This window comes from Phaenicophaeus curvirostris, chromosome 4 (assembly GCF_032191515.1).
Source record: "Phaenicophaeus curvirostris isolate KB17595 chromosome 4, BPBGC_Pcur_1.0, whole genome shotgun sequence".
NCBI classification, from domain to species: Eukaryota; Metazoa; Chordata; class Aves; order Cuculiformes; family Cuculidae; genus Phaenicophaeus; species Phaenicophaeus curvirostris.
The window spans coordinates 72,238,326-72,265,655 of NC_091395.1; the positions used below are offsets into that span (position 1 = coordinate 72,238,326).

At 43.0% G+C, this 27,330-nt stretch overlaps 1 protein-coding gene across 1 annotated transcript in view; it reads left to right on the forward strand.

The window, feature by feature from the left end:
* KDM3A (lysine demethylase 3A) overlaps positions 1 to 24,683 on the forward strand; it is a 37,257-nt gene extending 12,574 nt beyond the window's left edge. The window contains exons 9-26 of the mRNA XM_069856504.1: positions 886 to 1,037; positions 2,421 to 2,989; positions 4,201 to 4,402; positions 8,868 to 9,082; positions 12,063 to 12,215; positions 12,445 to 12,540; positions 12,970 to 13,097; positions 14,917 to 15,103; positions 16,066 to 16,235; positions 17,168 to 17,404; positions 18,510 to 18,681; positions 19,005 to 19,095; positions 19,661 to 19,791; positions 21,062 to 21,181; positions 21,268 to 21,407; positions 23,033 to 23,209; positions 23,289 to 23,423; positions 23,947 to 24,683. Of these exons, the coding sequence (XP_069712605.1) occupies positions 886 to 1,037; positions 2,421 to 2,989; positions 4,201 to 4,402; positions 8,868 to 9,082; positions 12,063 to 12,215; positions 12,445 to 12,540; positions 12,970 to 13,097; positions 14,917 to 15,103; positions 16,066 to 16,235; positions 17,168 to 17,404; positions 18,510 to 18,681; positions 19,005 to 19,095; positions 19,661 to 19,791; positions 21,062 to 21,181; positions 21,268 to 21,407; positions 23,033 to 23,209; positions 23,289 to 23,423; positions 23,947 to 24,027 (3,156 nt within the window). The 3' untranslated portion in view covers positions 24,028 to 24,683. The remainder of the gene's footprint in view (positions 1 to 885; positions 1,038 to 2,420; positions 2,990 to 4,200; positions 4,403 to 8,867; positions 9,083 to 12,062; positions 12,216 to 12,444; positions 12,541 to 12,969; positions 13,098 to 14,916; positions 15,104 to 16,065; positions 16,236 to 17,167; positions 17,405 to 18,509; positions 18,682 to 19,004; positions 19,096 to 19,660; positions 19,792 to 21,061; positions 21,182 to 21,267; positions 21,408 to 23,032; positions 23,210 to 23,288; positions 23,424 to 23,946) is intronic.
* Positions 24,684 to 27,330: the final 2,647 nt, after the last annotated feature.

Genomic DNA, 27,330 nt, shown 5'->3' on the forward strand with positions numbered 1-27,330 from the left:
TCTGAATAAATTGGAGCGATAAGCTGAAGCCAAATGGTTTGTTTTACTTGTTATGTGGCAGTGCTGTGATTTCCAGTGTGAAGTTGTTTAATTCCAGTGGGGTTTTTTGAGAGCTTGTCTTGATGCCTGACAGCTGTGTTATACCAAAGCAGAAAGGAGATATTTTGGGGTTGATGGTAATGTCGGTAGTGTAACTTCCAGAGTGAATTGAGCATGTGGGAGTAGGATATGGATGTCAGGAGTGGAATGTGGATGTTGGAGCTGAGGAACGAGCCCCACAGAAAACTACTGTGTTTAAAAACACTTAACAATTTGGTAGGCTTGTTGTGGTCCTAAAAGAATTGTAGATTTGTAAGGCTGGTAATTCAGTCAGCACAGTATTTCTTTGCTTAAACTTTGTAGAATCCTTGTACAAATACTTTCTCACTAGAGGGAAGTTCACATATATATATTTTTAGTAGCGTTGTCAGACTATCTTCATAGTTTTAATTTTCACTAAGATTTTTCAGAAGAGCTCTGAAAAGCTATTTCTGAATTCTCATTACTGCAATTATTTTAGGAAGATTGTTGCACTGGCAGTTATGAAGAGCAAAGCTTTCTGTCTTCCTTTCCAACTTACTAATACACCTTCCTTCCACAAAAAAAAGTTTCTTGTTAACTGGGTTAAAATTAATTAATGTGAACAGTATTTCATGGAATATGTAAGATTTAAAAGGACACTCTAAGGTTTTTTCCATCTTAAAGACTGAGTGAGGAATGGTCTTCAATAAGCTTTATTAAACATGGTGGGAAGGGCATTAATGTATTTCTCTTTTTAAGCTGAACCCTCTAAAGTGGTATTTCTGTTATTCTGATTTTTCCTGACTGTTAAAATCTCTGTTACAGGTTTCTTCCAATCAGGGACACGTGCAGTCAGTACCAACAGTGTTGGGTGAAGCATTGCTAGGATGTACTCCTGCTAATAAAGACCAAAGGCATCCAGGCCTGCCCCTGCCAGCAAATTCACCACCCAATCTTGGTGCAGAAACCCCTCAGGGGTAAGGAATCAGTTTATGTTTATGCAGACTTCTTTTCCTCCAAAAATAACTCCAGTTCTTAGCAAAACAAACTCAGAAGTCATTTTAAAGAACTGTAGTAACTAGTCTTCTCTAATATTGGCATAGAAAAGTGTTAGGCTTAATTGCCCTGGATATATAATTATGCTATGGTTTTCTTTTTTTCTCTTCGAGGTAGTTGCCCTTTAGTGTCAGGGACCAATATTACTGCTTCGTTATACCCATCTCTAAACTGACGGGTTTTATGTAGGTGTGGTACCTACTTTTTGTCAGACACATTCCTCCCCTGGTCCCAGGAAAAACAGAGCATGCTCAGGCAGGTGACCCATGTACTAGCTTCTTGCAGAACAAGTGCAGCTCCTCAATTATCCATTTGTGTTTAACAGAAATGTTTAAACTTCTTCCTTACCTGTTGGAGGTTAGAAAATTCCCAACTGTGTGTTAGGTCTTCCAATAACAAGTTTCGCACTCCAAACTTCCCTTGAACAAATTGGAGCTAATACTGCATTTCCATTATAAAACTAGCTCTGGAAGTCATATTGCTGTGTTCATTCAGATAAATGTCTCCAAAGGACAAACTTCTACAACAGCTGTGACGAGAAGGAAGGCAGTTGGGCTTGAGATGAAGGGTCTTTTATTCAATTCTCTGACCATAGCAAATACTGGAACTGCATTGTATCATGGAACTGTTTCCTGAGTGTGAATCGCAGCTCCTTCCTGACTTGTGCAATTTGAAGGTTAGCATATTGTGCTCGTGCCCCCAGTCTGTCACGAAAGTGAACCTACGTGGTAGAACCAGTGTGACAGGCTTAGCTTTAAAAGAAGTGCTATAAGATTTCTTGGCTTAGTTTTGTGTATATATCTTGCAAGATAAATGCAGAAAAGATGATTCTTTCTTTTGAGCTTTTCACTGCTGGTTTACTGGTGGTTTTACTGCCACAAATATGGACTTACAGTGCCAGCCAGAAGTTCCTGGAGTTATTAGTCTTCTCACACAGATGTGCAAGTGAAATGTGTTTGGTTATACAGCTGTTGCATGGAGAAAATGAGAAAGTAATTGTTTAATTGTGAGAGAATGTGTGGAGTGGTGTAGTGCCCACAGTTGTGTGTGCCTACATATGTGTACAGCTTTATCATTCTGTTTAACTCTTAACGCCTCCAAACTAAACAAAAACTAAACACCCTCTTCTCAAACCCCCAAACCTGTGAACCTCATGCAGAAGTTAAAATCTTGGCACATCAAGACTCAAAGTACATGATAAAATTTCTTATTCAGGCTTTAAATGTGACCAGGTTGAACAGCTGATGCCCTGATCTGTTTGACACCTATTTCTTTGTCTTATTATTGTGGTTTGTGTGTTTCAGCACTTGTAGACGAAGCTTACCAGAAACTCATCCTTCTTGTCTTAATACTGGAATTAAGCCATTGAAGGAAGATCTGATGGCCTTTCCTAAAGTGAGGTTTATACCTAAAGAACAAACGCAAAATCTTAACGATCAAAATGGTAAATATACCTCTGTGACGACCCCAAGATCTTCATCTTCGACCGATTCAGCTAACGAAAAAGAAACCAACCTGAAAAATACAAGTGAACCTCTTAAGGCCACAATAAACTTTCCAAAAGAGTGCATTTCTGTAAAACAGGTGCAACATCTTAACTCATCCTTAGCAATACCGAGAGGCAGTAGCACTGTTGAACTGCAGCGGACTTTGGATTGTAAACCCTCAACCTCAGATGCTCATCTTCTTTCTTTCACTGAGTCTGGAGTTAAATCACAAAGCAGTTGCAGTAGCCGGAAGAGCCACAAAGGAAAGAAGATTGATGAGCTTATGAGCATGGAACTTTTTATTAGAAGAAATTCAAATGACATTCTTTGTGACAGAAATGAAAATGAAGGCTTTTGGACGGGAAGTGCCAAAGTCCAAGATAATAGTAAGTATTTAAAAAAAAATTCTGGCTATTTGAAAGTCCTTGTAGTTTCTGTGTAGCTACATACAAGCAGGTGCTTTGTAACATAGGCAAAATTAGCCATTCAAGTTGTGTGACTGAGCAACCTGGAATTTGAGTTCTTTTCTTTTACAAAGTGAATGTAATAAATTTGAGGAAAAAAAATCACCCTTTCCTGATAAAGGAAAAGGATTAATCATTAATGTCTAGAAAGAAGTTGTTAGAAAATGCATGCAAGAACAGAATGGTGAAACAGGTTACGTTTTGAAGTGCAGATGCTAATGGCATGATGAGACTAGTCTTTTTTTAGCAGTGGTCATAGATTTTGTAACTATGGTGAGGTGGAAGTTGTTCTTAACAAAGCTTCATTCGAGAGGAGCTTTCGTGTAATAACTGTTCTGAAAATAAAATTTTGAAAACCCCAAACAAAAAATCACAGTACCCCATTCTTAAAACTACCCACCTTGTTTCTGTGTTCTGGTTGGTGAGCTCTTCGAGTTTTTCATGTGGCAGAATGGGAAAGGCTGTAGTTACTGAAGGAGCTGGACTCCTGGTGTTATTGTGCTGCACACGAGGTGGTATAGCTGGTTGTTCTGGGAGTCCCCCTACATACCCACCTCTTCTTTCTTTCCAATTCCCTGTTGCTCAGTCTTGGATTATCATGTGCTGTTCCGTAATTAAGACAGTACAGAGCCAGACAGGCAGTCACTGTTGTGCCATGCTAGGCCTCACCCGCAGCGTGGGAGGAAGAGAGATGTTTGGCATCTGTTTATAGTAGGATGATGAAAGCTGTTGTGTCATGATGGGTGAAAACAGGACTGAGAGACGGCCAGACTGGACTTGTGTCTTCATTACTTGAGAAACATGATCTCTTTGTGCCCTACTCCGCTCAGTCCTGGTGGCTGAAGTGCTTTCATTGAAAATAGACACTTTCAAAATATTCTGCTGTGGAGGAACAAGAGGAACTGTTCAACCTGGGTCTCCAGACTGTGAGTCTGGTGGAACTATAGCTTGAGGAACTTTCTACTGACCTAAAAAGGTGTTTCTGCCAACTGCATTTATTTTAGCATAGCTTTGTTTGACTCTACTGTCAAACTTCTGGAAAAAATGATGTGGATCTTTCCCTAAAGTATACTTGTTTGCGCTTTCATCTGAAAAACTGAAGCTTGTCTAATCTACACCACTCTTCCCTGCAGTCATTGTTCGCAAGTCAGTTTTAGCAGATGCTTCTAAAGTGAAGAAGCTGCAGCAAAGCGGAGAAGCATTTATACAGGACGATTCCTGCAATAATATCGCGCCTCACTTGCATAAATGTAGGGAATGCCGTTTGGACAGTTATCGGAAGAACAAAGAACAAAAAGACTCTACTGTCTTTTGCCGGTTCTTTCACTTTAGAAGGTAAGAACAATTTTGACTCTATATAGACCTTGATGTTCTTTAAATGTGAATAACATGCCCCATGTCTGAGTCAGACATAGGACCTTTATCCCCTTTCTGAAAAGGGGGCTGTTGAGTTCTTGCTGTTAGTTATAACGTGAATCTTCATCTTCCAGGACAGATGGAAAAACCAGTTATTTGATCAAAGTGGTCTCAGTGAGGTCTCTGGTTCAGAACTGCTAGATGTCAGTTTGTAGTTGTTAAGCTGTAAGGCTAATAAATCTAATGAGAGGTTCCTGTAGTTTTTTAGCCCTTTAGAAATCTTTTAACTGCTTCACTTGAGTAGAAAAATGTTTTGGCAGGACTTTGAGGTCTTTATTTAGCTCATCTGGGCTGAGTGCCAGTGGGATAACAGGAGCTGAGTTTGAGTGGTACAGCTCAGTAGCACTGGAGATGGGAGTGAGATGGTAGGTTCCGTGTACGTTTCCCAAAGTTTAGCAGTTGCACACATGAAATGTTAGATGTATATCCAGAGCTGTGAAAGAGTTGCAGGAAGTGGCGTGAAGCTTTCGGCTGGAGTCATGGAACAGCGATGGGCAAAATAATAATTTACATTGTGTTAGAATCACAGAATACTTTGGGTTGGAAGGGACCTTTAATAATCATCTAATTCCAACCCCCCTACCATGGGCAGGGACACCTCCCACCGGACCAGGCTGCTCAGGGCTCCATCCAGCCTGGTCTTGAACACCTCCAGGGATGGGGCATCTACAGCTTCCCTGGGCAACCGGTTCCAGTGCCTCACCGCCCCTATTGTGAAGAGTTTCCTTCTTATGTCTAGTCCAAATCTGCCCTTCTCCAATCTACAGCCATTCCCCCTAGTCAGAGCACCACATGCCCTTGCAAAAAGTCCCTCCCACCTCTCCCGCATGCTCCCTTCAGGCGCTGGAAGGCCACTACGAGCTGTCCTCAGGGCCCTCTCCTCTCCAGGCTGAAGAACCCCAACTCTCTCAGCCTGTCCTCTGATTATCTCTGTAGCCCTCCTCTGGACGTGATCCAACAGGTTGCTCCATTCTTTTTTGCTGTGCCACTTGTCTAAGCTTGCCATAGAAATGTTTAATCCATACACTCACTCAGCTTTAGGAGAGCAGATGGGGGAGCGTCACCAAGGCAACTTCCAAGGAAAACCTGATGACTGGAGAGGTGCTTGCTCTTCCAAACCTAATCTTCAACTTCAGATCCCCTACACCCCACCCACACCCCACAGAGCCTGGTTCTTGAGTTGAACAGTCCAGGCCTTTTGATGTTTTATCTCTTCAGCTTTTAAGACACCATGAGGAACCTTTTCAAAAAAAGTGTTACACTGTTACCTGCACCCTAGCTGTAAGCCCAGGATGGATGTTATCAAACTACAGTGGATGGCTGGTTTTTAGTTTGTCATTTCCTTTGTTTCCAAATTGTGTCAACTTTTTCCGTGAACTGTTTGATCTCATGTCCAGATGTTGTTGCCTGCTTCCTTTTATCCCAACCCCACCAGCACCAATCCAAGCTTTGAGGCTTGGACTGTGTCTTAGGGGAAGAAAATAACACTTGTGATTTTAGAGAGGAAAAGCAAAAGTACTAGTTGGCCCAAGGGAGATGGGAGGCTGCTTTCTTCTCAGTTTTCCTTTTGATTTTCAGAGGAATTGCTTTGTTTTGAGTCTTTAGGTAGAATAAAAAAACTACAGGCCTGAAGGTCTTTTGAAGACATGCAGGTTATAAAGATCATGAAAAAAGCCTTTTTCCGCTGTTTTGTTTGTTTCTTGAGGTTTATTCTTCCTTCTCAGCACTGTCCCCCATGCACGTTTTGTAGCTAAAGGTTTAAAAAAACCCATGAAGATGTGTTACTAATCTGTTACTTAACCTCAGATTAGATTTTTATATAGTAAATCTCAGGATAATCTGACATTAATTGAAATGTTCAAAAACGTGTGTGCCCAGAGTAACAACAGATTGCTGATTCATCCTCTCGGGGCAGAAATCCAGGCTTGCAGTGCAGTTCAAAGCAGTTCAGTTCCTTCAGTTTAGAACTTGAAGCTGATGCAACTGTCACTTTTTATTAAATGTGAAATCTGCAAAGTCTGCAAATGGAGTTTGTCTGTAATACTGGTTGCCAGGATGTGTTTTCTTGCCACACTTAAAGCTGTAGTGAGCACAAATTGTCATCAGAAGTCAACTTCCCTCTACATTATTTAGTAAAAAGGTTCCTGAAAGTGTGAGCAAAACTCTGTTTTTTAACTTAATAAACTACTGACGATACAGATCTTGTTCTTTACATGTACTCAGAATCACTCTATGACTGTGAATTGAGGAGAGGTAAATTAGTCCCCAACACTGCTGAAAAGGCAGAAGTTCCTTTTTTCACCTGTCTTTACCAGCACTATAGGGCTCCGGGCCTTAGGAACAAAACCCCAGGTTGATACGCAGATGCACTGTCGGTGAAGGAAGAGTATGTGAACTATTACAGGAGCTTGGCCCCTGCAAATCCATGTCCCTGGCAATATGCACCCAAGGGTGTTGAGAGAGCTGGCTGACACCATTGCGAGGCCTCTCCATAATCTTTGAGATGACTGGAAGAAGGCTTATGTCATCACCATCTACTAGAATTGCTTAAAGGAGGATCCAGAAAATTCTAGGCTCGTCTGTCTTATTTCAGTCTGTGGGAGAGTGATGGAATAAATTGTTCTGAGGGCTGTCTCAAGTCAAGATGAAGCATGTGATTGGGAAAAACCAGTGTGGATTCACCAAGGGCAAATTGAGCCTGACAAACCTGATCGCCTCCTTGACAAAGTAGCCTGCTTAGTTGATGTGAGGCAGGCAGTGGATATTTTCTATCTGGATTTGTCCAAGGCTTTTGATGTGATTTCCCACAGCTTCCTCCTAGAGAAGCTGATGCCTTATGGTCTAGCCAAGTGGTCCATGTGGTTTGTGGGGAACAGGCTGACAGGCTGCACCCAGAGGGTGGTGGTACATAATTCATTTTTAAACTGTCCATCTGTCACAAATGGGGTCTCTGAGGAATCTATACTGGGCCCAATGCTGTTTAATATCTTCATAAGTGATCTGGATGGTGGGATCAAGTGTCCCCTGATGAATTTTGCTGATGATAGCAAGCTGAGTGGAGAAGTAGATGCTTCAGAAGGGAGAGCCCACCTGCAGGAAGAGCTGCACAGGCTGGAAGTGCGGGCCAACAGGAACCTTATGAAGTTAAACAAGGACAGTGTAAGGTCTTGCACCTGGGGAAACATAAACCAGCAGTGCAGCACGGGCTGGGATCTACTTGGCTGAACAGCTCTGTGGAAAAACACCTGGAGGTCCTGGTGGACAACAAGCTCAAATATGAGTGAGCAGTGTGCTGCTGTGGCAAAGAAGGCCACGGGATGCTGGGTTATGTCAGCAAGGGCAATGCCAGCAGAGAGGTTATCACACTCGACTTGGTGCTTGTCAGGCCACAGCTGGAATATTGTGTTCAGTTTTGGTCCCCACTATCCAAAAATATGTGGATGCACTGGAGAGGGTCCAGAGAAGAGGCACAAAGGTGATCAAAGGTCTGGAAAGGCTGCCACATGAGGAAAGGCTGAGACAAGGGGATTTGTTCAGCCCTGAAAAAGGAAGGCTTAGCAGAGACATTATCACCATGTTCCTGTATTTAAAATGTGGCTGCAAAGATGATGGAGACTCCCTTTTTACAAGGAGTCACATGGAGAAGATGAGGAGTAATGGGTGCGGGTTACTCTTGGAGATATTCTGATTGGACACAAGGGGAAAATTGTTCACAATGAGAATAATCAGCCATTGGAATAATCTCTTTAGGGAAGTGCTGGATTTCCCCAGTGTCAGACACACTAAAATTTTGGTGGACGAGGTGCTGGGCCATCTTGTGTGGACCATGCTTTTGCCGAGATAGGTTAGACTAGATGATCTTGAGGCCCTTCCAACCTGGTATTCTGTGATTCTATGTTTCTGTGATCTTACTCAAGTTTTTCTGGACTTACAATCTTTTCAGTAACAGTTAATTTGGATCTTTAAGATTTTTCTAGTGACTCTTGTAGCTCTAGACTAAATTCTTACTATTACCTCCTCTAGATGTGATGCTTAATGCCAGTGCATTTTAAAAATTACGTTAACCTGATACGGTTTGATGTGAATAAAAAAAATCTTTAATTAGGAAATGTACCTTACTGTAAAAACCTGATGTTCTGAGTCTTTTTCTCTGTTTGTTTTTTTTTTTTTTTGGGGGGGTGCGGTTCTTAACACAAGCAGTACATGAAGCTTGCCTAATGCTAGTGCCAAGTGTGTTTGCCCATCTCTGTTGCATTAAGCGCTAAGTCATTGAAATATATTATATGTGTTTACAGTTCAGATGTTGACTCACTGGAATGAATCTAAACTAATAAAACATTTGAGATGATGGATTTTCCTCTTTTTTCCACCCCCCTCTCCACAGATTGCAGTTTAACAAGCATGGAATACTGCGTGAGGAAGGCTTCTTAACTCCAAATAAATATGACCCTGAGGCTATTAGTTTATGGTTACCTTTATCAAAGAATGTAGTGGGTCTAGATCTCGACACAGCGAAGTATATACTGGCCAACATTGGAGATCACTTCTGTCAGCTCGTGATATCTGAAAAGGAAGTGATGTCTACGATAGAACCACACAGTAAGATCAATTTGTATTAAAATAATGTGTATTTTAGTAGCTTTTTGTGAAACTGTAAGCATCTGACCTGTGTGAGAATACGTTGCCTGCATTTGGAAATGCCATGTAAGACTAGTGTTTCCCTCCCTTCTCAAGAGAGGGAGGTAATGGTTAAGATAAAGTGTGAACTAGTGTCCGCAACTCTTTGCTCAGAGGCAGGAGGAAAGGAAAAAGTAATTCTGCCCTTCTTTATGTCAGAAGACTTTTCTCAGTTTATCAAATTACTTCTTCTCTTGCAGAGAATGTAATTCTGTTATGAAACAAAGTGTAAAAACACCCACAAAACTTAAAAAAACAGCAGGCAGCTGACAACAGGGCTATTCTTGGCATGTAAATGAAACAAAGCTTTCATTTTGACTGCAAAGACTGTTAGGTTGCTTTGGTCCTATTTTTCAGTTCTTGCATAATGGACCTAATGCTACCTGTCAAGCCAGGGAAGAAATCTTTTTTGCTTTCGCTTGAAATTTTCCAGTAGGACTGTTTCAAGTGCTGATGTGCGCAGCCCACCTGGGAACAGATGAGAAAGGTGCTGTGGTGGGGTAACTGCAGAGCTTCTTCACTTCAGACAGGACAAACCTCAGACAAAGGGGTTTGGCCACTTCGGAAACTTTTTGTAACAAACAGGAGCAGACAGAAGGTTGTGATCTTGCATAATCACTTCTTGGAGTAGAATGACTCTTAAAACTATGTTTATTTTTTGGATTATACCTACATGACTGAGATGCAGTACAAGGTAGAAGACTGGCTACTCAATGTCTTCTGCATTTGGGTAATATTGACGTTATATAAGATGACATCAGTTTACGAGTCACTGTGGGGTCTGGAAGAGAAGAACAAGACTGAACAGGCTTGAATGCCCTTTGGAAGGAGGGGAAGACTTGAGATATTTCAGAAATGCTTGCTGTGAGGTCCTGCCCTGGACTACATGGAACCTGCAAGTTCTGCTCTTCGCTTGAACTGGAAGATATTCAGGCTTGTGGAGCCAAACCAGAGACAGTGTCACAGGCTGGAATTCTGACACGCTTTCAAAAGGATGAAATTTTGAGTAAAATCTATGAAACAAAGTCAGGGGGAGGATGTTTTTAAATAGCAGAGGATGCATCTGTTACCATACCTACCAGAAACACAGTCTGCTTAAAGAAACAAAGGCACATTTGAGTTCTGGAGTTGGCTTGAAAGGGGCAAAATGTCATTAATTCCTTTTTGATTGTTTATTACCCTGGATGGTGAGAGTAAGGGAGTTTAATGCCATTAAGATGAAGGATGTTTTTGATGCCCTGAATAGGAAAGAAGTCACTTCCAGACCATATGTTCATTCTTTGAATGTTTCAGTGGATGTGTTCTCTCAGTTGGCACAGGGCAAAGGTGGATTCTTCTTCCACCATGATTTGCAGTTATGGTAAACTTTTCTTGGCAGAGTTCAGATGAAATTATGCCATTTCATAAAAATTCTCTCTGACAAACTGACCTTTTCCAAAATGTCAAGATATTTGTGCAGGGGATCATTTGTACTTGATTATTTTTGCACTGCACAGCAGTGCAGTCTCTTTTACCAGAGAGACTGCTAGGTAGAGCCACGAGACCAACAAGTATGAGGGAGAAACTATTTGGGAGAACTTCCTTAAAAACAGTGACTTAAAGGGTTAGTAGACAAGCACAAGTGAAACTTTCCTCATGTAGTAAAAGATTGACCAGTGTAGAAAGAACAGCTTGTTATGTCACTTTGCTCCTTGGCCACCAAGTGCCAAAAGGAGACCTAGAGAAAGAGGAGATGAGATCAAAACACACAGAGGAAACAAAAGAATAGGAGGTGTGGAAAAGGGCAAAATTCAGAAAACTGAAATGTGAAATGATGTGCAGAAGACGACAGAAACCCGCTTTGTCCTATTTGGGGAAAACTGGAGGACTGGCCTAGAAAATAGTGCACAGTTTTTAAAAGGCAGAGAAGAATGGAGCTGGTGATATTTGGAATTTTGTCTCCTGAAAGAATTTTGAAGCAAGTAGTCAAAACAGTTTTTTTACCTCCTACTTAAGAACAAATTGTGCCAAGCTGGTTTTGTTCCGTACATAGCTAATGGGCGTTATACAGAAGAAAAGCAACAGATGTCTTGGATCCCAGTGTGGTTTTTCTAGCATACATTAGGACATGGTCTCTTATAACTTGCTTTTAAAATTAAGAAACATTGTGGGCATAAGAGTTTTGGGAAAGCTACAAGTGTGGTAGGAGGAGGCAGATGTGTCTTTTTTGCCTAGTTTAGTTTTGTAGCTGTGGCGACATAATGAAATGAAGATTAGAGTAAAAGAATCTGTGCATAATGTGGCCCTGGAAGGACTTTAATTTTTGGAAGATACTGTCAATGTTTGTAATTGAGTGAACTGAAGAAGTGACTTGGGGTGAGGAAAAATGGAATTTAATGGGTCTGTAAGAAACCTGAACAGCAGTAGTCAGTTCTTCAGAGAACAGCTCCCCATTCTGAGAGGGTCTGGTACACAGCTGAAAAAAAACATAGCAAAAACCTGTTAAAAGGGAGAGGATTACTTACACACTATGGTCTTGAATAGACAGCAAGCACAAGCTGGTTGTGGCAAGCTAGACACTGAGCTTAGCTTGCTAGTAGTAACAGTTTGTTTCTAGGGTAGCTGTGGAATTTCTGCTTCGGAGAATGTCAGCAGCATGCATGATAACTTAGGCAAATATGTGTCAGGAAGAAGAAATGTAGTTGGTGCTACACAGGAGAAAGCAAAATGGTCTTGATTGCTTAGACTCAGTTATGCATCTGCTTTTCTGAGTCTGTAACAGCACAACCTTTATTTTGGGGTTGCAATACAAAACCAAGTCTGATTCTTATATCACTAAAGTGTTTTAATGTAGCTACGTTTAATATGCAAATATTATGTTTTGTTTACACTTACACTTTGAATAATCTGTCCGTTGTCACAGGACAGGTAGCCTGGAAGCGGGCAGTTCGTGGAGTTCGAGAAATGTGTGACGTCTGCGACACCACAATCTTCAACCTTCACTGGGTCTGCTCCAAGTGTGGCTTTGGCGTGTGTGTGGATTGTTACCGGATGAAGAAAAAAAGCTTGCATGAAGGTGAGGATGCACATCATGATTTCAAACGAAGTGGGGAGTGGAGGGAAGGTCTGTATTTTGAACTTGGAAGTCAAGTAGCAACCTTAAACAACAGGACCATAAGCCTTCTGAACAAAAAGAATGTGTTGGAGAGCTGTGGCTTATTTTATCAGTAATGATAAAATACGCAGCTTTCCAGAGGAGGATGAAAGATGCACTAATAAAACAACGTAATGGTTTTGTTTTACAGATGATGACTCAGATACTTTCTCCTGGTTTAAATGTGTGAAGGGGCAGGTACATGAACCAGAGAATCTAATGCCTACACAAATAATTCCCGGAAGAGGTATTTTAAATATTTGTTTGGGATTAAAAAATGCTGTAGGCTGTTGCTGTCTGTTTTGTGTTGTTGATATTGTAGTAAGCGAGGGAGGGTTTTTTAGTAATGAAGTTAGTATTTATTGTCCAAAGACTGGTACAGCCTGTGTACTTAGTACTGGTTTGTAATAGTTGACATTTGCAAAGAAGTAGCAAAACTTGTTTAGTGGTGAACTGAGCTTGTGTACTGTTAGTCATTCAGGTTGGAGAAGGCCTCTAAGATTATCAAGTCCAACTGTCAGCCCAGCACCATCATGCCTACTAAACCACGTCCCAAAGTGCTACATCCCACTCTGCCTATTGTTTACCTCCATAACATACCCAATTTATTAAAAAGCCTGATTGAATGCTGGATGTTTAATTACATGTGAGCTCACTAATCTCTCTTTTCCTTCAGCTCTCTATGACGTTGGAGATATTGTTCACTCTGTAAGAACAAAATGGGGAATAAAGGCAAATTGTCCTTGTGCAAGTAAGCAGTTCAAGGCACTATCAAAGCCAACTCTAAAAGAAGATTCAAAACAGGTATTGCTGCTGTCTCACACTGTCTGTGGTATTGGTTTGCCTCAGTCTGCTGCTTGTATTTGAAGCGAGTGGTCCTTGACTTTGTAGGAATGCCAGTCCTGACCACTACTGATAACCCCACCGTGTAGGTTTTTGTTCAGAATTTGTATTCAGAATTTGTATTCAGCGTTCATCTTTCTTGTTTGGTTCTTTTTAAGCTTTGGGTAAATCTCATTGTATCCCTTTGATACTCAGATGCCTCAGTAAGTGACCTATCCTTGAAAAATGCTCAGTGAGGGTTTTTTAGATTAAAAATAGGATTAGATTGAGGGAACTGTTAAAAGAAGAGTACCAAGAACAGGTTACTGATAATGGTTTTGAAGCGTAGGCTGTCCCTTGGGTCCTGGAGATGTAATACGTTCAAAATCTGAAATAATGATTAAGGATGGGAGAATGCTGGAATTCACCAAAGAACTAAACGTGAATAAAACTATGAGGAGTAGAGCAGTATAGAGACACACTGGTTTCTCTGGGAGTCCTGGTACAAAGTTTACTGCTCCTCATATTTAAAACAAATAAACAAAAAACAAACTTGCAAACAAAGCCCACCTAACATTAATTTGTGAATGGATGGTGTGGGGGTGTTGAAGTTTTTTTGCTTTTGAAAATAAATCAAATGGTGTTTTGTGGCATCTTATCACGGAACAACTCGAGTTGGAAGGGACCCACACCCATCATTGAGTCCAACTCCTGTCCCTGCATAGGACACCCCAGAAATTCACACTGTGTGTCTGAGTGTATTGTCCAAATGCTTCTTGAGCATTGTCAGGCTTGGCATGCTGTGACTGCTTTCTTGGGGAGCTGTTCCAGGGCTCCATCACCCTCTGAGCGAAGAACCTTTCCCTAATATGCAACCTAAACCTCCCCTGGCCCATCTTCGTGCTGTTCCCTCGGGTCTTGCAAGAAACCAGTTGAATTAAATTATTTTAGTTGTGTTGTATGCTTATATTTTGAGACTAAATCTGTTCTCCTAAGTCTAATAAGCAGGCTGAATTTGATTTTGGTGCTGGTAATCAATGGAAGAGACAAATGATATTGTGAAGTGTTAAAAATGAGGAAGATGGCTGCACGATTCAAAAGTCAGTCTACAGCTGACCTAAATTCAGTCTTCTGTTTCTTGAGTTTTCCTCTGCGACCCTCCACAAACAGCTACATTGAAATTTATCTATACCTCTTTCCGTAAAGTTCAGTACTGTGCCAGTTGTGTGAGGATAAGCTTATTAAAGTTTGAAGCGTTTTATATGATGTCATGCTTGGAATCCTCACCAAGCATGACATCATCGGTCATTAGAGATGAAGAAAGGACATAGTGATAGGCAGACGCAGGTGCAGAATAATGTCTTGACTGGAAAGCATTTATGCAGAGAGAAGAAATTTATAGACAGTCATGAATGAATCCCAGGCCAGAGCATTAGTTCTGGTTTGTCTGTTACCTAGAATCTCCAAACGAGCAGATAAATGAGCTTAGCGCTGGTCTGAATGACAACTGTCAGTAGAATTGCAAAAGCGCTACTGTTAAAACTGTTTGGTTCCCAAAGCAGTCCCAGAAAATGCAGCCTGGAAACTCAGCTTTTGGTGCTTGTCTGTAGAGTGATGGACTCAACTCTGGAGAGCCCCTCTGGCCCGTACTGAGATGCAATGCTGACCTCTTGTGGAGATCAAGATTCTGAAGGGTCAAAGTATTTATTTGGCAAAAGAATGCATTTGGACAAGTTACCGCTTGCTTCCCCTTTCTGAGTAAAGTGTGTTTGTGTTTAATCAAGTTCTCCCTTCGTTTCAGAACTTGGTACCTGTAGAGAGGACCAGCCTTCAACATAACAGTTTTGTGCTGAGCCCACAAGTCGCTACACATGATCCTGCTCTGAAGTCAGCAATTGGAAGTAAACAAACTGCTTCAGTAAATACTTCTCCTTCATTAAGTTGGTTATCGAATCTAACAAGTGGAAATGTAAATAAAGAAAACAAAGGTATGTGCAGAACAACTGAAGAGTAAACCTTTTGTGGTTGCTTGTCAGAAGAACATAGCTCTGACCCAGTAACATCTTGTGTTGAGAATAATACAGCCTACTTGCTGGGATGGGCATTCAGTGCTTGAGCTGCAAAGCTCGTCGGTGGCTATGACTTGGATTAAAATCTGGCAGGGTTAGCACATTCTGTTTTGGAAACTAGATTAATATCGCAATCATGCAAAGTATTCTGGAAAATTCAATTTGAGAATGTGTTTATTTTAGAATGAGTGAGCTTAAAAACTTCATGGAGTTCAAGGAAGTTAAGGGAAAAGGAGGATTTAATCTGCTTGTATTGGGAAGAGATCTATATATGTGTACATAGAATCATGGAATGGTTTGAGTTGGAAGGGGCCTTAAAGCCCATGCAGTTCCGCCCCCGCTGTGGGCAGGTTGTTCACCCCCCACCAGCCCAGGCTGCCCAAGGCCCCATCCAACCTGGCCTTGAGCACCCCCAGGGATGGGGCAGCCATAGCTTCCCAGGGCAGCCTGTGCCAGTGCCTCACCGCTATTATCATGAAGAATTTCTTCCTAATCTAAATAGTCCCCTTTCCAATTTAAAGCTATTTCCCCTCATCCTATCTCTCAGGGACCTTGTAAAAAGTCCCTCCGCAGCTTTCCAGTTGGCCCCGTTTAGAAGCCAGAAGGACATCATAAGGTTTTCCTGGAGCCTTTTCTGCAGGCTGAACAACTGCAGCTCTCTCAGCCTGTCCTCATAGCCGAGGTGCTCCAGCCCTCTGATCATCTTTGTAGGCCTCCTCTGGTCCCATTCCAACAGTTCCATATCCTCCTTATGCTGTGGATTCAACACCTATGCATATAGGATTATCTTGTTGCCTTAATAAAAACCCAAAGCACGCACTTGTCATGGTTCAGGGGGCTAATCCTTGCTTTATCCTCAGACATGTTTTTCCTCATTTCAGAGAAACTCCTCACACCTACTTCAAAGAATGAAAACAAACCTCTCCAGACAGTCCCTAGTCTGGCTAAGCCTGCCACAGCCCTGCAGACATTCAACAGTGCAATATTAACACCTGTGAGCAACAACAACACAGGTTTCTTGCGGAATCTGTTGAACTCTTCTGGAGGAAAGGTATATGAAAAATCTTGTTTTACAGGTTTGAGTTAATACCAGGTTTAGACTGCTGCTCTAAACCTATGAACAGCTATCACAGACGTTTGTCACAGTAGGTAAAATTCTGTCTTCATTTAGGAAAAGGGACTTAATTAATTCAGTGTCTGTTGCAGTGGTCCAGTTGGTGCTTTCTAGAGTAGTAGTTTAGTGGTACTGTCAGCAAGCCTTGCTTGATGAGGGACTTAGGAACCAAGTGATAAATGGAGATGAATTTACTTAGTCTGGTGTCTGACAGGTCTATTAATTGGCTGATCCATTAGATGAAAAAAAGACGCAGCAAGGAACTTGCAGATGAAGGGAAAAACATTTAGGGGGGGAAAGGGGGTGACTGTCTCAGAATCATAGAATCATAGAATCACCAGGTTGGAAGAGACCCACCAGATCGAGTCCAACCATTCCTATCAAACACTAAACCGTGCCCCTCAGCACCTCATGAGTCTTCCTCATACCTCATTTGTAGACTGGTTCACTTTAGATGTTCCTGAGCTTTGTTTGCTCTTAACGATATGACTTCAAAATAGTGGGGTAAAATGCTGGCCTTGAGACTTCCTTGATGATACTGCATTTCCGTTCTTTGATGCAAAGGACGTCCTGCTCTGTGTTGTATTTCATGGGTTTCTGTATCATTGCTGAAATGTAAATGAGAGCAGAATTTCTTAGTGCCAGAATGCTGTAGATGAAGTGTCAGAAACTGCTTTGGCATTTAATGCTGGTGAGTTTCTAGACAGCCAAATTCTGCAGATTCTTGTTTCTCTGCACATCTGTGAGTTCAAGTGAGAAGTTCTGTAAGTGGTAAATATCTTCATTAAAGTCTGCAGGATAAAGCAGCAGAAAAGTGCGCCAACTTCTTTTTGTTCTTCTTTGTCTTTCTTTTTTTATTTTCAAATCAGACAGACAGTGGACTCAAGAGCACGCCCAAAATCCTTGATGACATTTTTGCTTCCCTTGTGCAAAACAGAACTATTACAGACTTGCCTAAGAAACCTCAAGGACTGACTATAAAGCCTACGATAATGGGCTTTGATACGCCTCACTACTGGTTATGTGATAACCGCTTGCTGTGTCTCCAAGATCCCAACAATGAAAGTAACTGGAATGTCTTCAGGGAGTGCTGGAAGCAGGGACAGGTATTTAAGTCTTCTGCTTTCTCCATTTTGTCACAGTTTAGCCCTGGCGTGGCCAGTTTTGGCAGCTAAGACCTAACAGTTGGGCTCCCAATTCCCTTCCACCCCCACCCCAGGGAAAGGGAAATCAGAGGAAAAAGACTTGTAGGTTGGAAACTAAATGAAAACCGCCTTAACAAGATAATAATAAAGAAAATAATATATGCAAGTATATGAAATCGTGCCCCTTACCTCTTGATGGCTGTATGTCACCACAAATGCTGCAGAGCAGACACAAGGCAAAGGGTCCAGGGCTAGAAGAGAGCTCGGCTCAGGAACTGGATTCAGGAATGCTTGAATCCAGGATCAGGGGCAAAAAGGCAGATGAGGTCCTCACTGGATGTCAGCTGTTGCAGAAGAGAGACCCACCCTCGTGATTTCTTGAGTTTATACTGAGTATGATGTACGTGGGATGGAATATGTTGGCCAGTTTGGGGTCACCTGTCCTGTCCCCCACTCCCTGCAGGTGCAACCTTCCTTTGCCTCTGACTTACAGCGCTCCACCAGCTTGAGGATGGCCTTGGTTACAAGAGGAATACGTGTTAAGCCTTGGCCTTTCTGCATAACAGTGCCCCGTTTTATCACTACTAGAGAGAAATGCTGTCTGAAAACCACGCAGTGAACTTCCAGAAAATGAAGTTACATAGATGAGACTGAGCTGAAGTTAGAAAACTGATTCTTCTTTAGGTCAAACCAGAACACATTTATAGTTCATGTGCTTTGCCCTTAATTAAAGTGCAGGTACAAACTTACTGCAATGATAAGCAACACTAAACCTTAATAAAAAGCGCTGCAGAAGCACTTGCATAAAAGGATGTGTATGTTACTACTTGGAATTAGTTTCAAAACACACTGCTGAACTTAGTGACTTTATGAAAAGCTGCCTCATAGCTTGAAATAAAGAATGATCAAATGCACGGCATAGTTCTGGTAAGGCATTCATTTTGGAAAAGACAGTGTTCATAAATTGCCTATGTTAATGTTCAGTACCTTTTTTGCATTATTCTATTCTCTTTAGGATTAGAAGGTTTGGTGTTTAATTCTTTGTTTGTATTATTGTTCTTCATAGCCTGTAATGGTGTCAGGAGTGCATCACAAATTAAACGCAGACCTTTGGAGACCAGAGTCCTTCAGGAAGGAATTTGGCCAACAGGAAGTAGATCTGGTTAACTGCAGGACCAATGAAATCATCACCGGAGCTACTGTAGGGGATTTCTGGGATGGATTTGAAGATATTTCAAGTGAGTCGTGGGAATTTTTGTTCCAATAGATAGAATATTCCACAGCAGTAACCTTGCCCTGGCACACAAATTAGTAATCCTTAAAGAGTTTAAAAGATGGTTAAGGCTACTTCTCTGATCTGAAATCTGTCCTAACGTGTTTGTCACAGTGGTAACACCCAGCTGTGGAGTCAGACAAAGTTGTGTCTTTGGTTCTACATAAATAGTTGTGGAAGTAACGTGATTTTAAATTGAGATGAGGATTCCTTTGTCTTGATTCTTGGGATTTTGAGTTGTACAGCTACTAAACTAAGGCATGTTGTTATTTTATTATTTGACAACAGATCGTCTGAGAACAGAAGAAGGAGAGCCAATGGTGTTGAAGCTTAAGGACTGGCCTCCAGGAGAAGACTTCAGAGATATGATGCCTTCTCGGTATGAACGTACAGAGAAACTGTTCATCATTTGTGTGGGACACCCCCGAAATAGTGGAATGTGGGAATACTCTTTATTTTTACGTCTGCTTCAGCTTTTAGAAGCTTTTGGTCGCATGTGAACTGTTTTGTTTCTCAGAGATGGGTGGCACAGCTGGAAATACTGAGAAAGTTTGATGATTTTTTGTAGTTCACTGTATTTACTGCCAAGTAAAGCGAGTACATGAAATCACTAATGATGGGTTAAACTTTGGAAGCATCCTAAAAGCCTGAGTCTTTTTGGAATCTTAAGTTCATTTGAAACTTTGGTTTTTTGTCAGATGTTTTTAAGTATTCTGACTTACTCTGATACTAGTTGAGGAATAGCATTACTCCAGAGCAGTTAAATCTGTTTTTCTGCTGTATTCCCATGTCTTGCTTTTTTTGTTGGTTTTTCATGGTGTCCAATAAACCTCCTGGGGGAGGCAGCACATTTCCTTGACTGGAGAAAGCTTTTGTTGCAGTCTATTTTAATCTGCCCTTTTTAAAATCAGTTTCTACCATTAAATTGTGCTGTATTACTTCAGGTTTGATGACTTGATGAAAAATATTCCATTGCCGGAATACACCAGGAGAGGCGGCAAGCTCAACCTCGCCTCTCGACTTCCAAACTATTTTGTACGACCAGATTTGGGCCCCAAGATGTACAATGCATACGGTAAGGAATTTTTCACTCTAAAAATTACATTGACCACATATTCAAATTAAAATTTGCTGTAAATTAAATGAATTCTTGTTGTTGTAAACAGTTTGATTAATCCCAGTGATCTGAAAAATGAATTTTTGTCTCTTACATGTATTAATGATAACCACGGCGTTGTATGATTTAATTAAATGTTTTTGTCCAGGTGGTTTCAGACCAATATTTATTCCCAGTCCTCCAGTCATCTTGCTCCACACGTATATATGCAGCCTCGCTTTCCTATAGCTGGCCACATGTATTTATGGTTATGCTTCTTCTGGCTGTATCTCTTCTGTAACTACTTTTGGGGCTGTATCATTTAGTTTTTAATCTCTCCTTGAGCAGTTTCCCATGGCCAGTTCATCTGCTGTTACTCAGAAGGTCTTTAAACCTAAGCATGATCATGGCCAGTAAAGAGAAGCTGCAGCAGCTGCCTTTTAGAATGGAAAAGAGACCGTTTCTGAGAACGCTTTATACTAAACTGCTGTAGAAACCCTCTTCCAGCAGGACTTAAATGTAACTTCTACCCATTATACAGGCTGAGTACAGAGTAACGTGTCAGCCTGTACGTTAATCACTTGGGAAGACACAAGATGTTAGAATCCTTCGGTTGGAAAAGACCTTTGAGATTGTCAGGTCCAACTGTACTTGTCCACTACTCAACCATAACCCTGAGCACTTTATCTTTAAATACCTCTAGGGATGGTGACTCCACCACCTCCCTGGGGAGCCTCTGCCAGTGCCTGAGAAGTCTTTTGGTGAAGAAATCTTTCGTAATATCCACTTGAAACCTCCCCTGATACAAGTTGAGGCCATTTCCTCTCATCCTATCCCTTGTTACTTGGGAAAAGAGACCAAAGCCCACCTCATTACAGCCTCCATTCATGCAGCTGTAGACAGTGATAAGATCTCCCTTCGTCCTCCTTTTCTCCAGGCTAAACAACCCCAGTTCCCTCAGCAGCTCCTCATAACACTGGTGCTCTAGACTCTTCGCCAGCTCTGTTGCTCTTCTCTGGACACGCTCCAGCCCTGCAGTCCCCTCGCAGTGAGGAGTGCAAATCTAAGGTCCTGATTATCAAGTGTATCACTGTGGTGGAATCATTTGCTCATAAAAGTAAAAGCTCTGGGTTTTGTCTTTTCAGACTGAGTTGCCGAGAGGGGCATAAAGTTTCTTTTGTTAGTTTTTATATTTTTATATATATATTTTTAATGTATATATAAATATACCTGCTACTTTTTTTCCCAGGCTTAATAACACCAGAGGATAGAAAATATGGCACAACAAACCTGCACTTAGATGTTTCTGATGCGGCTAATGTTATGGTTTACGTTGGTATCCCCAAGGGCCAGGCTAACCAAGAAGAAGGTAAAGCCTGTCTTGTGTTTGGGGGTTTATTTCTGTGGTTGGAGGGAAGGCCTTTTAGCGTAACTGCTTGTCTTTACTCTCAACAGAAGTGCTTAAAACCATACAAGATGGTGATTCTGATGAATTGACAATTAAGCGTTTTACTGAAAGTCGAGAAAAACCTGGAGCTCTGTGGCACATTTATGCTGCTAAAGATACAGAGAAGATCCGGGAATTCCTTAAAAAGGTAAGCCGTTTCATCCTAAAAACTGATCTGTCTTTGCAGGCTTGCAAATAGAATCTTTGGGCTTTTCTTCTCCTATCTCCATGCTTCTGGAAACAAATGTACTTCAGTTGTATCCATGACAGAACTTGTCGCGTGCCAGTGGATGCTGTAGGATCTGAGCAGAGCTGCCAGTTGAAGCTTGAGGTTAGCCTGTATGTGGATACATGGCTTTTTCCCACCCTTCGTACAGCACAAGGAATGATTTATGTAATGAACAAACCCACAGCTGGGTTAGCTTTAAGCAAAACCAGTTTAATCTTAAACTAGGTTCTTCAAGGCATGCGTGTGAGGTGCCTTCAGAGCAATACGTGGCTCCTTGTTCTTTCCCTTTTCCTACTTTTTTTCCACCCATACCTTTATGAGGTTTGGATTAAGGGAAAAACGTGTGGCATTTTGGGTGATGCTTTCACAGCAGCTAAAGGTTTAGTAGAGATGTTGTGCCGCTTCCAGATGGGCTTGTTTCAGTATTTAAATGGTCCAGAGTTCTTACTGGTCTTAATTCTGGAACTTCTTCGTTGCTGTAAAAGTGGAAGAGTGAATGTGTTGGTATTTGAAAAGATAAACGTGAGGACCTGAACAAGTGTTGGCCTTGTCAGCCTGACGGCTGCTGTCTTGGGCGTAAGCTTAGAGTGATTACAGCGTATTTCTTCACTATTAACTAAGAACAAGGCTTACACTTGGTAGAAGTTGATACTGGATTTGATAAGCAGTGGCATTCCGAGTTTTGACACCTGTCTCTCACACCTCTTCTTTGTCTGTGGTCTCACACTTGCCTGCAGGTGTGAGGCTTTCAGCTGCTTGTCTTGGAGTAGGATTAAGCTTCTTTACAATGAGGGGAGATAAGCCGCTGGAATAGGGTGTCCGGGGAAGCTGTGGATGCTCCCTCCCTGGAGGTGTTCAAGGCCAGGTTGGATGGGGCCTTGGGCAACCTGATCCAGTGGGAGGCGTCCCTGCCCATGGCAGGGGGGTTGGAACTGGATGATTTTTATGGTCCCTTCCAACCCAAATCATTCTATGATTCGATGTTTATCTCCTCCCGAGTGAGTCTTTGGGCCACAGCCCTGGCTGTAAATGGTTGCCACTGCACATTGGATTGATACCAGAACTTTTTGCAGTAATTCTCTCTCCACAACCCTCAGATTTCTCTTCTGAAGTGCTTGCTGTGCCTCCCAGCCTTGTAGTTCCTGGAAATCTCATTAGCATCCTCTGTTTTGGTCAGGGACCACAGTGAGCTAGTGCTGGCCCCAGGGCAGTCACCTGCTAAGTTCCACACTCAGTAGTTTGTTCCAGTTATGAGCGTAGGAGTGAACACACGTGAGTCACTTAACTCTTCTGTTTCTTCTTCCTGTAAATGGGGTTTACTTGCATTTCCTGTATCTGTGTTTGCTGTGCATCTATGAAGCAAGACTGAGAAATGATGAATCTTGACAAACTAAGGACTGAATAAGAATCCAGACCTTTTGTGGTGTAACCCTTACACCTGGACATGTGCTGCAGGTCACTACCTGGCCTGCATACAGGATATCACAGGCGTGTCTCATACAAGGCTGGTGTATGGTAATACCTGTTCTCTTGTGACTTTCCAGGTTGCGGAAGAACAAGGCCAAGAAAACCCTGTAGATCACGATCCTATTCATGACCAGAGTTGGTACTTGGACCGATCGCTAAGGAAACGCCTTCATCAGGAGTATGGAGTTCAAGGCTGGGCTATTGTACAGTTTCTAGGAGATGTAGTTTTCATTCCAGCAGGAGCTCCACACCAGGCAAGAACCGGGGCACTTACAGCCTGAGCACTTGAGCAGATGTCTGAGCATGTGGCTAATGCTTGTTTGTTCTCTCTAGGTTCACAATTTGTACAGTTGTATTAAAGTTGCAGAAGACTTTGTATCCCCAGAGCATGTCAAACACTGCTTCTGGCTCACTCAGGAATTTAGATACCTGTCGCATACGCATACGAACCACGAAGATAAATTGCAGGTAACTTACTGGTGCTCGAGACAAACCCTGCCCCTCTTTGGCCTTTCAAAAAAACCCACTGAAACCAGCAGCCAGCCCTCCCCAAAGCCCTAAGGGGGCGTCCACACAGCACCCCCTGCTTCTGTCTTCAGATCAGCTTTAATGCATTGGCTCTTGAGGAAGGATTTCCATAGGCTTTGGAATTGTTGCAGTGGTTGTAGTGCTGAGGAAACCTTCCAAAGCTTTTTGTGAGATTCTCTTGAAATGGTTCTTTCTTCCATTTCTTTTGTTTTCCCTCTTGCTGAGCTAGGAGCACCTTCCTCAAGCTGTAGGTTTTCAGTTTATATCCGGTTAAAACGGGAACCTCATTTTCACAAGTCGGTGATTTAACCAAAGCTCGTGTAGGTGAGCGTGTTCAGTCTGGAAGGAGAGTCGTGGGTGATGTGGGGCAGTCGTGCAAGTGTTCCCTGTGTGCCAGAGGCTTCCAACCGCACCCTAACCGTGCTGTTGACTTATAAAACTAAAGGCTTTTCTTTCCTCCTAGGTGAAGAATGTCATATACCACGCTGTTAAAGATGCGGTTGGGATACTGAGAGCGAACGAATCCAGCCTTAGCAGACCGTGAAGCAGAACGCCTTAACCACACACTATGAAACAGAAGCGCTGGCAGCTGTTTTAACTCCTCAGTCAGGACCTCTGTGGACTTTGAGATTATATGAATGTTACCTCATCTTCCTTTCGGCAGTACCAGAGGATCGTGGTACCGTGTTCTGTGTACTCTTCCAATGTTTACAAACCTGATATGTATATGTAGTAATATGTATGGACTGTGGCATACTGTGAATGCTCAGCTGCAATAGAACTCTATACGGAGTTGCTCTCCAGACTGTACAAAATACCTCCTAGCGAACTGTCGGAAACTGTTCCAAATTACGCATTGGAAAAATATTATCCAAGACCTTGTAAAGCTCTGATTTTTTTTTTTTAAATTTATTTTGGGGTGGGAGGAAGTAGGGAGTCACCAGTTTAATTAAATAAGAATGCGGTTCTGGAATTTCACATTAACATAGAACTAGCATTTAAAAGTAGCTTTAAGCTATTGTATAGGAACAGGAGGAGGGTTAACCCCCATCTCTAGGTAAATGTATTTAAATTTCTAAATGTTAAAAGAAACTTTTAATCAAATGTCTCCTGTTTGAAACTGCTCTTCTTTGAACTGATGTTTGATTCTCTGGTTTTTAACACTGAATGGTCTACATAAAATTCTTCTATTTCAGATATTGTTCCTTGCCTGGCTGCTTCACTTGCCTTTTCAAAATGTAATTAATTTAATGCGGTGCTTCAAAATGCAAAAGAAAATTGTTGTACACTGTTCCTCCTGGTTTTTTGAGTGTCTGAAGGTGTTGGATTTAGTGATGGAGCTCGTTACAGCTCTTTTTGGTTACCCAAAGAACAACTTTGCTCTACTCCTGCTTCTCAGCTAGTGCTGTGGGCTGTGCCAAAGGAGCTCTGCAGCTTCAGCCTCGAATCGCAGAATCATGGAATTGTTTGATTGGAAAAGAGCTCTGAGATCATCAAATCCAACTGTACCTGCCAGCTGCTCAACCTCATCCGCCTCTTTTAATGGCTTCAGTATTGCTGAGAGACTAAGATTGTCATGAAACTTGGGCACAGGGGGTTGCGAGTGGAGCAGCGAACCTTCTCTAACAGGATCAAATGAGCCTTTCTCTTCTTCAGAAATGCACTGAAATGCAGGGCGTGGCTGTTGGGAAGAGCCGGGCACAAGAGGAATGTCCTGGTGAGCCATAAGGCACTTTCCTGAACTGTAACAGACAAACAGACTCTGCACGTTCACTTCCCTGTAGCCCTTCACCTGCTTACACTGATCAGCACAAACCAAACCCCTCTGTGCTGGTGGTGTTTTCAGAGAATCTCCCTCTTCTCCATCCCTCGGTAGCTGAAATTGGAGCCAGGAGCCTGCGGTGACTTGCAGGGAGTGGAATCTTCAGGTACAATGAAAGGGATTAGGAAAAGATTTGGCTGCCCTGAACAGGTACATCTGCTTCCTTCCTCTTTACAGTGAGGTAAAAGCAGGTGTCCAGAGCAACTCAAGCCGCAAAACAAAATACAGAAGCAGTGGCCGCGTGGTTCTTGCCTGCGGCTTCCCTGCTGCACGTCAGAGCTGTGGATCTTTCCGTGACCACTACCCGCTCAAAGTCTGCACTGCTGGGAGAGGAGCTGAGGCAGAGCAAGCGCTGCTGCCTTCTCCTCTGGGGAACTGTTCCGGTTCACGGGCCTCATGCGGCTCAGCGCACACCCTCACTGCGTTCACGGGGAGCTTCCTCCTGGCTCTGTGTGCTGCACTGTCTGGCCGCAGCTGCCCTGGCTGGTTTCTTACTGCTTCAGCTGATGGGTAGTTGGAAGGCTGAGCCCTAAATCCTCAATTTGGCTTTTCATGCTTCAACCAAGAAGAAAGCGCTTCAGCTGAACGTTCAGTCTTGTGGTATCAAGTGTTGAAGTGAAAGAAATAAAGCTATCCCCTTGCTTTTTCCCAGAGCCAGCTCGAGAGTTTGTGGGGCCTGGGAGCTGAGCCATGCTGGTCTTGGAGGCACTCAGACACATGCACTTGTACAGAAGAGCCCCATGGTTGATGCTGGATTTTGAACTCTACCCCACTGCTGCTGTTCAGTCTGGTTTCATGGCAGCCATTATCCAGCCCATCCTACCAGCTCTTCAGCTGCTTGCGTTTTTTTCTGCTCTGTCCTCTCTGGATTTTTAAGACAAATTGTCCCCTTTGCCTGTTCTGGTCACGCTTGGGGTGGGGTTGGAATGGCCAAACCCCAGGAGCGCAGGGCCTTGAAGCCTCAGGGTTAATAGGAATGTTGTTTGTCGATAGGAGTGGTTGGACTCATGATCCTGGGGGTCTTTTCCAACCTTATGATTCTGTGTGGTTACTGTTTGCTGCCTGCTGGCAGGAAGGGGAGCAGTGCTTGGCCCCCCCTTGCTCTTCATGGCCAGAACTGGAAGCTGTTGGACACCAGCCAGCTGCGTGGGCCTCATCTGTCCTTCCAGCCTTGCTGCTGCAATACGATTATTGACAGGCCTGGGTGCTGCGTTCAGGCACCAGCTGCTGTGGGCACCTGCTCTGCTGCCTTATCTGAGGCTCCACATCAGTTTTGCCTGGAGTTTTTCCTCAAGGTGACTCCTCCCCTTTGCCCCTGGGGCTGCACCCTCTGCACAGCAGGCAGCTCCTCTCTGGTCGTGGGACAGTGAGGGGACAGCACCGGGGATGAGGCACAGCAGGTCCGGGTGCAGAACCTGACAAAAAGCTCTGGGCTGTGGCTGCCGGCCTGTACAACAAAGCCGGGCTGGGGCTGGATTTGCCAGGGAGCAGAGAGGGCAACAGCAGCCTCTGCAGAGATTGGAGACTAGATTGGAAAAGACCTTTGAGATCATCAAGCCCAGCCCTACCTGTAAAGTACTAAACCAGATCCCTAAGCCCATCATCTTTAAGCAGCTCCAGGGATGGGGACTCCAGCACCTGCCTGCACAGCCTCCACCAGTGCCCGAGAACCCTTTACAGTGAAGGAAATTTTCCTTATGTCCCATCTGAACCTCCTCTCCTCCTGTCACTTGGGAGAAGAGACCAACACCCACTTCTCTACAACCTTCTTTCAGGCACTTGTAAAGAGCAAAAATGTCTCCCCTTCAGCCTCGTTTTCTCCAGGCTAAACACCCCCGGTCCCCTCAGCCGGGCTGGAACCCTCTCCAGCCCCCCATGCTCTGCTGGCAGCAGAAAGCAGGCAGCTGCCTCCCCGCCTGGAGCAGAAGAGCAGCTCCTGCCTGCAGAACAGCTCCCGGGCTCAGGGAAGGCCAGGCAGCCGGACCTGCTTTTGCTAAATGAGGCTCAGCCTGGGCCCAGCCAGCC